This window comes from Glycine max, chromosome 7 (genome assembly GCF_000004515.6).
Source record: "Glycine max cultivar Williams 82 chromosome 7, Glycine_max_v4.0, whole genome shotgun sequence".
Lineage (NCBI taxonomy): Eukaryota > Viridiplantae > Streptophyta > Magnoliopsida > Fabales > Fabaceae > Glycine > Glycine max.
In genome coordinates, this window is record NC_038243.2 from 42,013,746 (window position 1) to 42,031,009 (window position 17,264).

A 17,264-nucleotide genomic window follows, 5' to 3' on the forward strand; every position below is an offset into this window, starting at 1 on the left:
AGAGGTGCTACTTGGGCTGCCAAATCCCTCCACTTCTGGGCATACTCCTTGAAAGACTCATGCTCCTTTTTGCACATGTTTTGCAATTGCGTCCTATCGGAAGTCATGTCAGAGTTGTATTGATACTACCTGATTAAACTCGGCCTGAAACTCATAGCACTGTAGCAATCTACTCATTGTGTCAAAGACGAAACAACTAGTGATATGATAAAAAGGATTTTGAAATGTTACAAGCAAGGCTCTTTCTCTGCTTCCACCATGTCATGATAGAATAAGTTAACTAAATGATACAAATTAAAGTTAGATTTGTTCTTATCTCTAACTTATCTTTTGGGTTACAAGAATAATTGGCCTAATTTATTAGCTAATTATTATTATACCAATAAATTCAGAAATTGGTTTTCTCCGGTAAGTACCTTTTTAACCTTTAGAAATGTGCATAGGAAAATCAACTTCTTTTTCTCTGTCGAGCCAAAAGAGAACTCTTGGATGTATGACTGTACCCAGATTAGAGACTCTTAGGTACACTTAGAGAGTCATAGTAACATACAGCTCTCATTAATATCCGTATCATCTTTGTAAAACATACAGCATCCATTTGATGTTAGCACATCAGTTTTATTTACCATTGTTGTCTTCTCAAGACTTTTTTGAAACAATTACCCCACACAGCGAAATGGCTAACAATAACATAAATTGGCTAAAATATAAAATGGCACTGAGGATGTATACCTCAATAAAAAATCATAAGAATATTCAGTGGCCAAAGGGAGCGAGCATCCTCGATGCATATAGTTAATGAACTGTTTGCACATAAATAATGCCTGAACTACATCTTCATTGATTGAGATAGAAGCTGTATTGCTATGTGAGTTCAAAGCTACTAATTTGGGATTATCAGCTAGATTCTATATATAGTGGAATGAATATTCTACATTTGTGCGTAAATGAGCAATTTACAATGAGGAAAACCACATAAAAAAATGTGACAAAGGACAGGAAAAAATCGGGTTGGCCTAAATATCTGAAAGTCCACTTCAGGTTGTATAATGCAGAACCAGTCAATGCTTCAGTTGCTGAAACAAAGCTTCTATATTGAAATCATGCTAAGTTGTAGAGAATTTGATCCGATCCAGTGCCAGTGCTTACTATTCCAAGACTTCCAATGGCCAAAGGTGTTTCCAAGTGGTAATCTCCGCCTCACTCTTAATCTTTCTTATTCCACCATAAAATCCATCAGCCTCATTCCCCTCCTCCCTATGGTCTTTCCTACTGATAGTGGTCTGCCTCCATTGCGAGCCAGGAGTGTAATGATTGAACTCTAGCACCACAGTGTCTGCAAGCAACACATTTAGCATTAAATAAGCTTTGTTTGAATATCAAGAAAACCCTCTCTGGGATAGGATATTATATAAAAATGCCAATGCCTTGATTCTTGCAGTAGTGGAAACTGATCAGTCCTTCAAAATCATTTTAGTAGCATATTAGAGCTAAAAGGTTTTATGTTTGCAGCCTTTATAAATTTGAAGTTTTCATCAAATAATGATTCATTGACAATAAGAGAAAGACTTAAAAGAACTAAATTTTAACTAAGAGCAAAAGTTTGTTGGATTTCCTTCTTCAAAGTTCATGACAAGCAAAATAGCCCTTATCAACACATGACAACTTCCCCCATATTTTATAAGCACTTGTTTTCTTAATTTACTGAAGCATTATTAAAATTAATTCTATTTTTTTTACTATTCCTACTATTGTGGTTATTGTTATTGTGATGAAGGGAATGTGAAATAAAATGTCACAAGGGATACCTTAGAAGGATGTCATGGGCCATTCTTTCTATAATTAACAAGATCAGAAAAAAAAAAGTGTTTGGAAGCTTATAATAATCATGTTAGTCCCTCAAACCAAAATGATTCCTACTAGAGTTGAAACAGCCTACAAAAGGAATCGAGTTCTTCAGCATAGTTGGCCATAAATGTATCCACTGAGACACAAATTATCAATGTGTTGGTGGAACTGATGACATACTGACCATGAAAGGTCTTGGGGACCAGCCAAATAGCATAGCAGGTGGTCCATGCTTAGATATATTAGAATCCAGAGAGAGACCTAGCCAAACCTGTGGTCTGGTCTGGTCTGCCAAAGCAAACTAAATACACATGCATGTCAATTTTTTCAGATTATGACCTCCACAATAATAATAATAATAATAATAATAATAATAATAATAATAATAATAATAATAATAATAATAATAATAATTGCTGATTATAAAAATTTAATATATTAAATCAATAAAGCTACAAATCTAAAGCTTTACTTAATTTCTGTCTTTAAAATTTCTAAGCATCATCTTTCTTTAGCCTCCATTCTGTATCTTTATTATTATAACTATATTAAGTTATATCTAAAAACAAAATTCATATGAATCCCACAACCATTTTTTTCAACAAATTCCGAAGATTTGTCCTTTCACTGATCCACAAGACAATCAATCATACACAGAGCCAGAATACAATCCTATTTTGCTGGAAGGGAAGAAAAAAGATGATGGACTGAATTAATGATAAAAATTATAACCAAGAAAAAGCAATGATTGATGATAAAAATCATCCAAAAGGAAGTTCAAATTAACTCACCACTACTATGACATCGGCAATAATTTTCACTCCCATTGCATGACTCCAAGTGGCCTACAACACCATACCACCAGCCTGCCATAAAGGTGCACCTCGTCATGCAACAATTCATTTTAGCTTAATATAATTCCAATCATGTACTTCTAATATGAAGTATACAAAGGCTCTTTTATCAATCAAGGTATAAAAATTAAGGATACAGCTTAGAAGAATGTAAATATTGTTCGAAAATGAGTTCTCAATTATCTTAATCTCATCACAAGGGTATAAAGGAAATCGATAATTAAGAAAAAGGTAATCATTTCTATATCAAAGACTCAAAGTAGATCCAACTGCCCCTTTTATTGATTCTGTTAATATGGACATGATCCTGCAGTATGTAGTCATTCTCTTCTATGTTTGGTAAAACTTAAATGGCTCTTAGGGTAGACTTTTTACCAGCCACAGTAATTAGTAGGATTAATGCAAATAAATAAATAAAACAAGATGTTGGAGAAAGGCACAAACCATAAGGAAATTCTTTGTTTCTCCTCCATTGAATCTCTATGTGATCACCCGGATACAAATCATTTAAACAGTCGGAGAAATGAAGATCATGCGGAGAAGTATCAATAGGAGGTGCTCTTAGCCTTTCCCATGGGATGCCACACTCTCTAGCACCTGCCCTTCTTCCATGTGGAGGATATCTGCAACAGGCAACAAATCAATAATTAGGATATCAAATCTAAATTTCATCTTATTTTCCTCATATGCTTTCTTTAAAACTCTTCAAGCTTGGTACTCAAATCTCTTGGACTATATAACCAATGTGAACACACGTATAGATAGACCATATGGGCACCTACAATCATGCCAATTACCTGGCTTGAAAGGTATCAGTTTGTGGATCATAGCTAAGTTCAGCATCATAGCAAGATAACAAGAATCCAATATGACCATTCTACACCACCAACAGCAAAAATGTAACTTGTGAGAAAACACAACCCACTGTGTTCCATTGAAATTCAAACAACTGATTTTATATTTGTAGCTAGCAAGGTAGATATAAATTTTCAATAGAAAAGCACCACAAAAGGGTTTGTTTATACATATCACATACCTCACGGTTATAGACCTGAGCAAGGAACCAAAAATTGCCAGACTCAAGAGCAAGATACCAGTTCATGACTGAGTCAACAGGCAAAGAGCTCCCCTGCTTGGGGCTATTATTATTTGCATCAGCCTTTGGTCTTATCCATTGCAAAGGCCAACGAAGAGACATAAATCTCATCAAACCCTTTTGCCTGCCATGCTTAAGACCCCCAACATTCCTTTTGGAAGCAACATGCCATTTCCACTCCCTATAAGCAGCAGGGCCAATAACTCTACCCCACTTCTGCCTCATGTGCCTCTCCCAAAGGTGATCACTCACACACCTCTCCCTCAAGGACCGGCATACAGCGGCCATTCGACACAGTGCAGAGGGGGGAAGCCTCTCAAGAATGCAATCCAAGGCCAACTCAGGCAAGTCCAACACTGACATGTCATGGCTGTCCTCAACATTCTCCACTCTTGAAGTCAGACTCTTCCTCACCAAAGACATTCCTATGGGAATTTGACACAGAAAACCAATCCAAAAACAGTTCCTGAACAGCTTGGAGATTGTTCTCACAGACAACTCTTGAGAAAACAAAAGGGGAAACAGCCACATCTCAGATGCCCATGATGGGAGAGGCTTGAGAAGGAGGGACTTTAAAAACAAGAAGAAGGAGATGCAAGTGATGAAGTAAAGTAGCATTAGAATATTGAAAGTCTTTTGCGGGTCAAAATTGGATTTGGCATATGTGATAAGAGAGAGAGAGAGAGAGAAGCTAGACTTTAGATAGAGTAAGTGGAGAAGCCAATTGCGGAAAGGCAATAGCTTATAAGAAGAAACCTCGCTATTTAACCCAAACTGAAGCAAATTTGGTATCTTCAAACACCTTTTAAAGATGGGGTTTCTTTTGTTGAAAGAAACCCCACCAAAACCCCAATGGTGGGCCTCCTCACCTCAAAGTTTGAACAAGGTACACAATCACGCACACCGACGAACTTGGGTGGAAATTGCCTTGACTTGAAAGCTTCAAAGGCTTGAACCACTGTTATGTTACTATGTAGTATAATATAGTAATAACTAGCAAAGAAAGGAAAATAAAGATTTAACAAGCCTTTGAAACAGTTTTCTCCCTCTAATTGGCTTCCAACAACAAAAAGGAGCACAACCGTACAGACAAAGGTAACAGCTGTCAATCAATGAAAGATTGAATCTGTAGCAATGGGGCCTATGAAGTAAGAAGGAGTTAAAGCCAGGAAGCTAAATGAGGTGGGGGCACCAAGATCTGTATAAGGTTTTTTGACACCTGGAAAATGGGATTGGCAAGACAAGAATGAAAGAAAAAAAAAATTAATAAAAAGGAACAAAGATGAAGGTAAGTCTAGATGCAAAGACCCATATCTAAAGAATCTCTTGGGCAATTGAATAATAAAATCATGCTATGGGAATATTTAGTTCCTAGAACAGATCCGTGGTAGTTGCAATTGGAGGCAGTAATTGGTCCACACACATACCCCAAGAATATGAAAACAAAACAAGGCCAAAGGACAACAATTCTTGGGGGTGGTGTGCACATGAACAGAAGAGGGATTGATTAAAAAGGATTGATGGTGGTGATGAATGTTTTTAGGGTGGTGTGGTGGGTAGGTCCTCTCTTCCAAGTTCCACCTCCTTACCCCCAACAAATTTTCCTTCATCTCACCTTACCTCACAACACCCCAATTATGCTCTATATTCACGGAATTCCCAGCCTTGTACTACTTTCTCTGAGGCAATTTAGCAAACAGTTGATGGGTAATAAATAGAAAAGTGAACGACAAATCTAACCAAAAAAAGAAAAAACGGGGGCGGCTATGGTTAACTAACATTTTTTTTTTGTCGATGTCAAGAAACATTTCTACTACTAGATTTTGTGATCCAATAATAGAATCAATTACCCAAATAATATATACGACGAAATAAAGAATTACAATGATTAATTGGGAATTATATTTTGAGAATATTTTTTTAGTGTAATTATTCATTTGTTTTTATATTTTCTTAAGGGTTCTTATAGTTTAAGAATGATTTTGATAGTCTATCATTTATATTTTCTTTTTTAGTTCATACTAAATTCAGCAAAAGAATATCCATAAAGAGATAGAACTACACGGCAACAAAAAAATAATGATTCCATAAATTAATTGACAAAAATGATATTTTGAATAAAAAAATAAAAATGGAAAGATTGCATTTAGTAAAATAGTGTGTAAATAGCAATGTTAGATATTAATGGACTTTGTATTGCTAGCTAGCCTTGGGCGGGCAATATTTTGCTCAGGTTTAGTTATTGTCGTTTTGGATCCATAAATTCAATTTGCTTAGTAAAAAATCAATTTAAAATATTAATAATGTTATTTGACTAATAAAGAATCATACGAAAGCTATTCACTAAGTATACTTCAAAAACCTCTTCAAAATGAAAATTTATGCTTCAAAGAAGAAAATTAAGAAGATTTGGACAAAAAGTAATTAACAAAACCTTTCTTTAAAATCAAATAATTTTTGGCATCTTTGATTCAATCTCTATGTCATTTCATTAACTATTACTTCTTGCACCTCCATAATGTAATGTGATGCAGGGAGCAATTTGTGAGGGTGTAATAAGTTTTAGCCCCATTTCATTATAAATCATTATACAAAACCTTTTTGGATCCTAATATAGGCGTCACGCTATTTTCACTTACATTTTTGCTATGTTAGTCTCCAACTTTTTTTTATTATAAAATTTTCTTTATCATAGAAATGCTTTTGTTTTGTTATTAAGGTGTTACTTTGCAATAAACTATAGAAATACATTTTTGTTGTGTATTGTGTCATAAAACATCATTTTCTTACATAAGTATTGTTGTGCCAAGAAAAAAGATAATTCACTCTGAACTTGGACTCAAGAATGATCACACAAAAATGAATCAAGCAAGCCACAATCACATATTCCTTTCTATCTCTTTCTATTTGTGAGCATACAAAATCTCTCTTAATCAAACTTACAGATTTTTCTCCCTAGATAAAAGAGAATGAAAACAACAAATAAAAATAGTCAACCTCCAACTACCTAACACAAAACTATATAAAGACTTTGTCCCCTAATCCTTTAACTATAAAAAAACAGTTATAACAGAAAAACTGTTATAGGAATATAACAATTAAATAATGTAATTGTCATGGGCTTAGCTTGGAAGACAAGTTAAGTTGGCTGAACCAATTACAAAGATTCTCCACCTTGGTTCAAAAACTGTCTAAGATCAGTGGCTGCCAACCAACTCCAAATGAGTTTAATCACCCTTTAATTGAATCAAATCCAAACAATGGAAAAACTTACTTCCGGGGAGTGTGCCTTTGTAATCATATCAAATGGATTATGATAAGATGAAACCTTGCAAATTTTAATTGACCCTTTAGCAATCACATCTCTCACAAAATGCAACTTGATATCAAAATATGTTTTGTCCTTTCATGATAAACATGGTTCCTTGGTAATTGAATAGCACTTTGGTTGTCATAGTGTATGGTAATCACTTGGTCTTGCATCCTCCGTTCTCTAGCATTTCCTTCAAGCCATAAGGCTTCTTTCACAACCTCAATCACAACCATGTACTCAGCTTTAGTGATAGATAAAGCCACTATCTACTATAGATTTAGTTTCCAACTGATAGCAATGTCATATGCAATAAACATATAGCTAGTGAGAGATTAATTCCTAGCATTTAGGCACCGTGCATAATCAAAGTTAACAAATCCTTCAATAGTTGTTGCCCTTTTCGTAACATCCTCTACCCCACACAAATATATACTAATAATAAAAGAAAAAAATAATGCGAAATTAGTTAAAAGTTTTAAAACATTTTTAAATAAAAACAATTCAAAGGGGTAAAAGGTTTACATCCACTTAGTGAAATCATAATAGAACTTGTTCAAATAAATGATAAAATTATTTTGGCTCAAAGCAAGGCGCCCATTTTGAATGAAAAGTCACACTAAAGCAGAAAACATAAAAAAAAAACTATAGCATTCATGGAATTATAACATATGAAATAAAACCCTATGCCTTGATTTCACATTTATCAAAGCATCTCCCTGTCACAAGCTAAGTCTCTCCATCTCCACCATGGAACTCATCATACGCTGGCTCACCTGAAACAAAATGACAATCAGCCCAAACACAAACACACAGCGGAAATGAGTTATCACATTTCTAAATAAAATATGGATAAACAAAAAATAAGAAAAAAATACTTTATACAATTATTTATAACATAACTCAACTTAATTCAATCCACGCTACTTCACCACTATATCATTTAAAATTCATATTGCAATCACCAATCACATTACACATGAATCACACACTCGACTCAAGACATAACAACACTCAACAATTACATAATAAACAATTCACAGGTGTTATGTAACAATTATACTAAGACTCAAACCTATATGCAATGTGGTACCATGTCACTGAAAACTCACACTAGGGCGCTTAGGAGTACATAATAAGACACACCACACAATGGGTATGTCAGGTCACTCTCACTAAGTAAAATCATAAGGTGACTAGTCAAGGTCACTCTGTTTTGTGAGAATGCTCCAACCATATGGGATCAATATAAGCTTAAAGGAGCACTCAAACCAAGTGTCTTTATCCCCAAGGCCTAGACTCAAAATAATCCGTTAGGGCCTTACCTTCCTGATTCAGGTCCAACTCCTAAAACAATTTTTCTTGCATGCAGACACTGTTCATGAATTATACAATACTCACGACCTCATACTTATATTTCAAACACGTTTAACACATTGCACTACAATTTAACACTTTAGGTTCTTAACTTGGAACCCTACATTTTTCTTTTAACACTTCACACACAAACAATTTTTTCAAGATAAACACTAGTCAAGTTATTGTATAATTCACAACTCACAACACAAGTAATATCACATCAAGTATTAATCACACACTTAATTCACAACCATATCTCATGTCTACAATTTAACATCTCACAATTTAACTAACTACAAAGTATACTTAAGAAATAGATAAACATGTATAATAACAATAACAAAATATATCTAACTTCAAGACTTATAAATATATTTACATGTATCAAATATATATAACACACCACTATAGAATTACATCTAATACTATATATATAATAGCAATAATAATAAACAAATCATTAGATAAATATTATATATATAAGTACATAAAAATAATTAAACACATTAGTAATTAAAAATTAAATATATTATAAACATTAATATATATAAGTAATTAACGTGTTAAAAACATTAACATAAATATATTAAAATATTAACGTAAACTTAATAATAATATATATATATATATATATATATATATATAAAAGAAACGTATTATATAAAAACATACTATGTAACTTGTGAATGTTTAATATTTTGAATAAAAATTATAAATATTTTTCGTGCAAAAAAAAAATATATGAATATAATTGCAAAGAACATAACTATATAAAAATCTCTTCATTTTGAGCCGGTTCAATAATTTTCTTTAGATCTGGAAAGGGAAGAATTCTTTAACATTAACAAGTAAAAAATAAAATGATAGATGTTTTATATCACAAGAACAAGAAATAGTTTACCATGGGAAAAATAGGTATCAATTTTACCAAATACTATATGATTCCTCTAAAATCATGCTCGGTGAACCACCTGATTGTTCAAGAGAAACTTTATCAATTCACAACAATTTCGTATAGAAATATCAATTGGTCCGTCAAACACAGTTGATTCATGAATAAAAACACAAGAAAAAAATTGAATTTTATAAAATAACCCAAAAATTGATCCTCTCGTGATTCCTACATATGTTCATTCTAATACCCCAAGCGTGAGTAACTCATCTCTTCCCTCGATGTAGTCGTTCAAGCGTTCTCCGTTAGCAATGGTGACATTTCTAGTGCTCTCTAGAGCTCCTCCTCCATTTGCTCTATTAGGGGTCTTGAAAGTTAGAGAAAAAAAGAACATAAATGTTTTTTACAAAGCTGCTCGAGGTTAAAGTTATTTTATATAGTGAGAGTTCTAATGACCTAACGAGCAATGATAAACCAAATGTTCATAACAGATAATATGAAAATAGTAACGAATTGGGGGGGGGGGGGTTGTTTGCTTTTGTAAATTAAACAGCGAATAGATGTGAATTAGAAAATATCATAATTTAAACACATTGTCTCCCCTTGATTCACAAGCAAGTCTCTTATCCTAGGTTACGAGAGTTTATCCTTTATCAGTTCAACCACTTAATCCAACCCTAAATTAAATTACTAAGCGAAATTTAACAAAATTACTAAGCGAAATTTAACATAAGACATTCATTATGTGATTAAGCAACACATACACCAATTAATCATAAACGATCATTAAGTATGAACGTAAATTAAGCGCAGAGACAATTAATCAAGCACTAAGCATGCATGAATTAATAGCAACAAATACAGAGTAATTATTGAAGAGGAAAAACTGATCAGAAATTAATAGTAATAATAGAACCTCAAAGAGAATTGTGCTTGATCCTCAAGAGAAAACAACGTTGGAGACTTAGCCTTCCATTAATCAATAGAGAACGAAATTATAGATTGAAGAACGAAATTTTATTGCTAAAATGAAAAGTGACTAAAACGGAAAAGAGAGTAGCAGTCTAAAACTAAAACGAAAAAGAGAGAGAGGAGAGGAGAGAGAGAAGAGAGCCTAAACTAGAACCTTGGTACTGTTATATAATTTTTCAGCCTCAAAGCTTACAAATCTATTTTAAATCCAAGCTCATAAATAAAATAAAATCTAGATAAGATCTAGATGAAATAATATCTAGATGAAATCAAATCTAAATAATATCTAGATAAGATAAAGTCTAGATAAGATAAAATTTGGTAGAAGAAAATAGTCTTCCCTCTTCAAGTCCAAGCCCAATTTTGGATTCAAGCCCAATGCTTCATTTATTCCTGAAATAGATTAAAAACATCAAATTAGCTGAATGAACCCAAATAATAAAACTGCCTAATTAATTTGACAATTAAGACTAATCAGTAATTAAAATGGTGCAAAAAGGGTTAAGAAATAGGAGAAAATAATGGCACATCACATACTGACTCCTTTTAAATTGAATTTGAGCGATCAATTCATCAAATCTCATGTTCCATTGCCCAGGGGACTATTTCAGGCCATATAGGGACCTATTAAGCTTGTAAACATATCCCTCCTAGCCTTTGATTTCAAATCCCTCAAGTTGCTTCATGAGGATGGTTTCGTCTAGTTCACCATACAAGAATGTTGTTTTAACATCCATCTACTCAAATTCAGCAACCAGGGACAAGAGAATTATGATTGATTTATGTTTACCAATAGGTGAGAAGACCTCATTGAAGTTAATTCCCTCCTTTTGTGTAATACCTCAAGCAACAAGTATGGCTTTGAATCTATCAGGTACAACACCTTTTATTCCTTCTTTCCTCTTGAAGATCCATTTGCAGTTGGCCACTCTGAAACCAATGGGCCTCTTAATCAAATCCCATGTGTTGTTGTCAGATAGAGACTTCATCTTTTCTTGCACATCAACTTTCCATTTTTCATTTTCCTTACTAGCCAAGGCAGTTTTCACACTTGTAGGTTCATCTTCCAGAACCTCACTAGCAGCTATCAAGTTTTCATATCCATACCTATTTGGTGGTTTGATTTCCCTTCTGGTTTTGTCTCTTGCTAGCATATAGCCATCTTCTCCATCATGCTACTCAATGTCGTCATCATCACTTAGCCAACCTTCAGTCTGAACTTCATCATTCTTGTCCTTAGGCTCCACCTCAAGGTTTAACCTCTCAAGCTCACTTGTCTTCGATTGACTAGTGCTAGGCTTTGCCATCTCAGTATTTGTCTTGTAATCCATATGAGTCACATTAAAGACAACATCACAACTTATAAGGCACTTTTTATGACCAAGTTCCAAGCACCTCAACCTATATCCCTTAATTTCATATGGATATCCTATAAGCATACACTTCACAACTCTAGGTTCCAATTTGTGGTGCCTAATGTGAGCATATTCAACACACCCAAACACTTTAAGTCTGATCAAGTTTGGAGGGTGACCTAACCAAACTTCTTCAAGAGTTCTCATATCAAGGGCAGTGGAGGGGCATCTGTTGATCAAGGTAAGTTGGCTAGCTGCACCAATTACAACAGGTACATTGGTTGTCTTAAAGCCAATGTAAATTGTATTTTTTACTGGTTATATAGATTTGTTTTACTAAAAAATACTCCTCACCTAATATTTACATAAAGGATGTATTATTAATTTATTATTAAATTAAAACAGAGAGACATGGGAAGAAGAAAAAGAAGAATAATTACTCCATATATTATGCAGGTTATTTATAGGAATTTTATATGTGTAATATATGTATGGTTTTATTACCTGCTTTTTTTTATGTTGAAACTTTTAATAAAATCTATTATTAAAAATTAATTAAGGCAAAACCGATATATTTAAGCCAAAATAACGTTACCCCTTTCAAGATATCTCTTCTAATTACATGCAGCATTTGATTTGTGTGTGTGTCCTTGCTACATATAAGAAAAAGAATATCACACATTAGTAAATTTAATAGTATATATGGGATTCCGTTTTGGATTTGATCTTTTCGTACTTTGCGTTACTTTAACAACTTGTCTAGTGGATTAAAAGAATAACTTGTCTAGTGGAATATGATATTGTAATGTAATAATTAAAAATGAAAGAGAAAAGCTTCGCAATATATGAAATTCGTGGCATGACAGAGAAACCCATGACAAATTGGTATTACAATCCCAATGAGTTCTTTTCTTCCAAAAACATTCTTTATCCCACTCCCCATTTTTGGCCTTTTTATAATGGTTCTGTTTTTTTTATTCTTTTTAAAGGAAACCGAAAGTAGAAACATATGCATAAGATTCCATGTATAAAATCAATCATCCGTCAAACTAAACGCATGAAATGATTGCTCAATCACATCCTGAACCTTCAATGTGCTTCATATTGTGTTTTGTATGTTTAATGTTTCACCCATTACTAAAAAAAACTTACCAAAAGCAATTTATATGTAATTTTCAAGAAATCATCACTAAAACTTTAGTGATATAAGTATTAGTGACAAAAATTATCAATAATCATAAAAAAATTGCTTTCTTACGTGCATGATGGTTCTTGGGCGGAGAATGAAATGTTTTTTATTGGTCAATATTTATTATTAATTATTAATTTGTTTTAGTTAATGAGTCACTGGAAACTCTAACTGATATGAGTTTCATATATACGAAAACAAAATAAGTTGTGAGAAGGATATTTTGTCACATCTTAAGAAAAAATATTTATTTATTTTTATATATATTTTACAACATAAAAAGAAATAAATCACAAAAATTAAATGAAATAATTAATTTATTATAAAAAAATATTATAAATATAACTAAGATTTAATTATAATGTGCGATAGTACAAATATTTTTTATACTTTTCTGTACGATAAAGATTGTTAATATTTTATAATAATTATATTTAAATCGTATAAAACCAATTTTTAATTGATTGAATGCGCAATTTGATCTGACAATGTGTACAGAAATAATTAATCACTAACAGTTAATTAAGATACAGATATGCATCCAAAATGGCTTCGGAATTTGTTTCTTGGTTTTGAAGAAGGTGAGTTCAATAATGAAGTGACTTGAGCACTTTTAACTTTTGGTCAGCAATTATAAAATTAACAACCTTTGATGTTAATTTTTTTAATAGACCTTTGATGCTAATTCTTACTATCTTTCAATAAAACAGTAGTCTCAATATGTTTTTTAAAACAAAACAAAAAATTATGTACATACTGTTAGAGTTTGTGGTCTTAGTTTATTTGTTTCATATCGTTTGGTCTGTAAAATTTGTGTAGGCTTAGTCCCACATCGCTTGGTTTGTAAAAACTTGTGTCTCACTAGTGTTATATATAGAGACACCTTGTAAGCTTTTATGTGCAAGTAATAAAAAGTTCTCCTAGTGTAGCCGTGGACGTAGGCACATACATTGTGTGCTGAACCACGTTAAACTGTGTGTTTTTTTCTTTCTTCCCTTTATTTCTTTCTCTTCTTTTATTGCTCTATACTAACAACTGGTATCAGAGCTTTTGATTACTCCACGGGATTTCCTTAGTTTAAAGGAATTAGTGGGAGTCTTCTCAGTTTAGAGGAGGCAGTGGGAGCAATGGCATTAGAAGAGAGGAAGGTGAAGATCGAGAAGTTCGATGGCAGAGATTTCAGCTTTTGGAAGATGCAGATAGAGGATTATCTATATCAGAAGAAGTTGTATCAGCCCTTATCAGGGGTTAAGCCAGAAGACATGAAGCAAGAAGAATGGAACTTGCTAGATCGACAGGCTCTTGGCGTGATCAGATTGACATTAGCCAAGAACGTCGCGTTCAACATCGTGAACGAGAAGACTACTGTAGGCTTAATGAAGTCATTATCAGATATGTACGAGAAGCCGTCAGCAGCCAACAAAGTATACTTGATGCGCCGGTTGTTCAACCTCAAGATGGGAGAAGGTATCTCTGTAATTGATCATATTAATGAGTTTAATACTATTCTTGCCCAATTGGAATTTGTGCAGATTAAATTTGAGGATGAGGTGAAGGCATTGATTCTATTGTCATCACTACCGGATAGTTGGACTGCAACTGTTACTGCAGTTAGTAGTTCTACAAGGGAGAACACATTAAAGCTTAGTGACATCCGTGACTTGATCTTGAGCGAAGATGTTCGCAAGAGAGATTCAGGAGAATCTTCCAGTCATGTTTCCAATTCAGCATTAAATACTGAAGGCAGGGGAAGGACTACCCAGAAGGGTCAGAATGGTCGAGGCAGATCAAAGTCAAGAGGGAAAGGTCAGAGAAAATTTCAAAGTGACGTTACTTGTTGGAATTGTGACAAGAGAGGTCACTTTAGCAATCAGTGCAAGGCACCAAAGAAGAACAAGTCGCACAAAAACAAGAAGCGCGATGATGATGAATCCGCAAATGCAGCAACTGATGAACTTGATGATGCATTAATTTGCAGTTTGGATAGTCCTCTTGATTCATGGATCATGGACTCAGGTGCGTCGTTCCACACTACTCTCTCTAAAGATTTATTGTCTAACTATGTTTCTGGAAGATTTGGAAAAGTTTACCTTGCAGATGGAAAATCTCTTGACATTGTCGGAAGAGGTGATATCAACATCAAGACCTCCAGTGGATCCCTATGGACATTGCACAATGTCAGACATATTCCTGCCTTAAAGAGAAATTTAATATCTATAGGGCAGTTGGATGATGAGGGACATCACACCACTTTTGGAGATGGAGCTTGGAAGGTAACAAAAGGAATCTCATTGTGGCTCGTGGAAAGAAGCGAGAATCTCTTTACATGATTGCAGATGAAGATATGGTAGCAGTTACTGAGGCTGTCAATAATTCAACCATGTGGCATCAAAGACTTGGACATATGAGTGAAAAAGGAATGAAGCTTATGGCGGCAAAGGGTAAGCTATCAAGCCTCAAGCATGTTGATGTTGGTGCTTGTGAACATTGTATCCTTAGAAAGCAGAAAAAGGTCAGTTTCTCAAGGGCATGGAAGACTCTGAAAGCTGAAAAGCTAGAATTGGTGCACACAGATGTTTGGGGGCCAGCCCTAGTGAAATCTGTTGGAAACTCACGCTATTATGTCACCTTTATCGACGACTCTACCAGAAAGGTATGGGTTTATTTTCTTAAAAATAAATCTGATGTGTTTTCTGTGTTTAAAAGGTGGAAAACAGAAGTTGAAAATCAGACAGGTCTAAAGGTTAAAAATCTGAAATCTGACAATGGTGGGGAGTATGATAGTCAGGAGTTTAAAGACTTCTGTTCAGAACATGGGATCAGAATGATCAAGACAATACCAGGAACACCTGAGCAAAACGGTGTTGCAGAAAGGATGAATAGAACCTTGAATGAGAGAGCAAGGTGTATGCGGATCCAATCTGGCTTGCCTAAAGCATTCTGGGCAGAAGCAATAAACACAGCAGCATATCTCATCAATAGAGGACCATCAGTTCCTTTGAATTATCAGTTGCCTGAAGAAGTATGGTCTGGAAAGGAGGTAAAACTTTCACATTTGAGAATTTTTGGTTGTGTTTCATATATACTGACAGACTCTAATAGTAGAGATAAATTGGATCCGAAGGCAAGGAAGTGTTATTTTATTGGTTATGGATCTGACATGTATGGCTACAGGTTTTGGGATGACCAAACCAAGAAAGTTATCAGAAGCAGAAATGTTACTTTTAATGAGAACTTATTTTATAAGGACAAATTTTTTGCAGAATCTACATGTGCAGGTAAACTGTCAGAAATTTCTGAGAAAGCAACACTTGAAGAAATCTCAGAAAGTGATGTAGCCAACAGAAACCAGAGTACAGACGTAGAGGTTGAGTCAGAACCAGAACCATCAACTCCTCCAAGAAAATCTAGCAGAATTTCAGTACCACCAGATAGGTATTCCCCTTCATTGCATTATTTGTTGTTAACTGATGCTGGTGAGTCAGAATGTTTCAATGAGGCTACACAGGGGAATGACACTATTGAGTGGGAGCTAGCGATGAAAGATGAGATGGCATCCCTTCAGAAGAATAAGACGTGGTCTTTAACTAAATTGCCAGAAGGAAAGAAGGCATTACAGAATAGGTGGGTCTATAGGCTAAAGGAAGAATCTGACGGTAGAAGAAGATACAAGGCGAGACTTGTGGTGAAAGGGTTTCAGCAGAAACAAGGAATTGATTTCACAGAGATCTTCTCTCCAGTTGTAAAGATGACTACCATCAGAGTTATTCTGAGCATAGTAGCTGCAGAGAATCTTCACTTGGAGCAGTTAGATGTTAAAACTGCATTCTTGCATGGGGATTTAGAGGAAGACATCTATATGACCCAACTAGAAGGTTTTGAAGTGCTAGGCAAGGAGAATCTTGTATGCAAGCTTCACAAAAGTTTGTATGGCTTGAAACAAGCACCGAGGCAGTGGTACAAGAAGTTTAATGAGTTTATGAGCAACTCAGGATTCAAAAGATGTGACATGGACCATTGCTGCTATGTTAAAAAATATACTAATAGTTATGTTATCCTTGTTGTGTATGTTGATGACATGTTGATTGCAGGATCTAGTATGGCAGAAATTAACAGGTTGAAGCAGCAGTTGGCAGAAAAGTTTGAAATGAAGGATCTTGGTCCAGCTAAACAAATCCTTGGTATGAGAATTCTTAGAAACAGATCAGAAGGAATTTTGAAGCTGTCTCAGGAGAAATATATACACAAGTTGCTTGATAGGTTTTACCTTGGAGATTCTAAGACCAGGAATACCCCTTTGGGATCTCATTTGAAGTTTTCAAAGAAGCAATCTTTGCAGACAGATGAAGAAAAATGTTACATGTCAAGAGTACCATATGCATCAGCAGT

General features: G+C 34.2%; 1 protein-coding gene across 1 annotated transcript; it reads right to left on the reverse strand.

Annotated features, from left to right (window-relative positions):
- Positions 1–821: 821 nt before the first annotated feature.
- On the reverse strand, positions 822–5,569 carry LOC100788876 (F-box protein At2g26850). Its single transcript, XM_003529449.5, has 5 exons — positions 3,739–5,569; positions 3,500–3,579; positions 3,147–3,325; positions 2,640–2,714; positions 822–1,336 (listed from the first exon to the last, which is right to left on the reverse strand). Exons 1-5 carry the CDS (start codon positions 4,414–4,416, stop codon positions 1,149–1,151), a joined length of 1,200 nt encoding a protein of 399 aa, XP_003529497.1. The 5' UTR covers positions 4,417–5,569; the 3' UTR covers positions 822–1,148.
- Between the last annotated feature and the right edge of the window lie 11,695 nt (positions 5,570–17,264).

Coding starts and splice junctions, on each gene's coding strand:
- LOC100788876 (XM_003529449.5), bottom strand. CDS start 4,416: ATGCTACTTTACTTCATCACTTGCATCTCCTTCTTCTTGTTTTTAAAG. Junction 3,326..3,499: donor ACTGATACCTTTCAAGCCAG/GTAATTGGCATG, acceptor TGCCTGTTGCAG/ATATCCTCCACATGGAAGAA. Junction 1,337..2,639: donor TTGCCGATGTCATAGTAGTG/GTGAGTTAATTT, acceptor TGTTGCTTGCAG/ACACTGTGGTGCTAGAGTTC.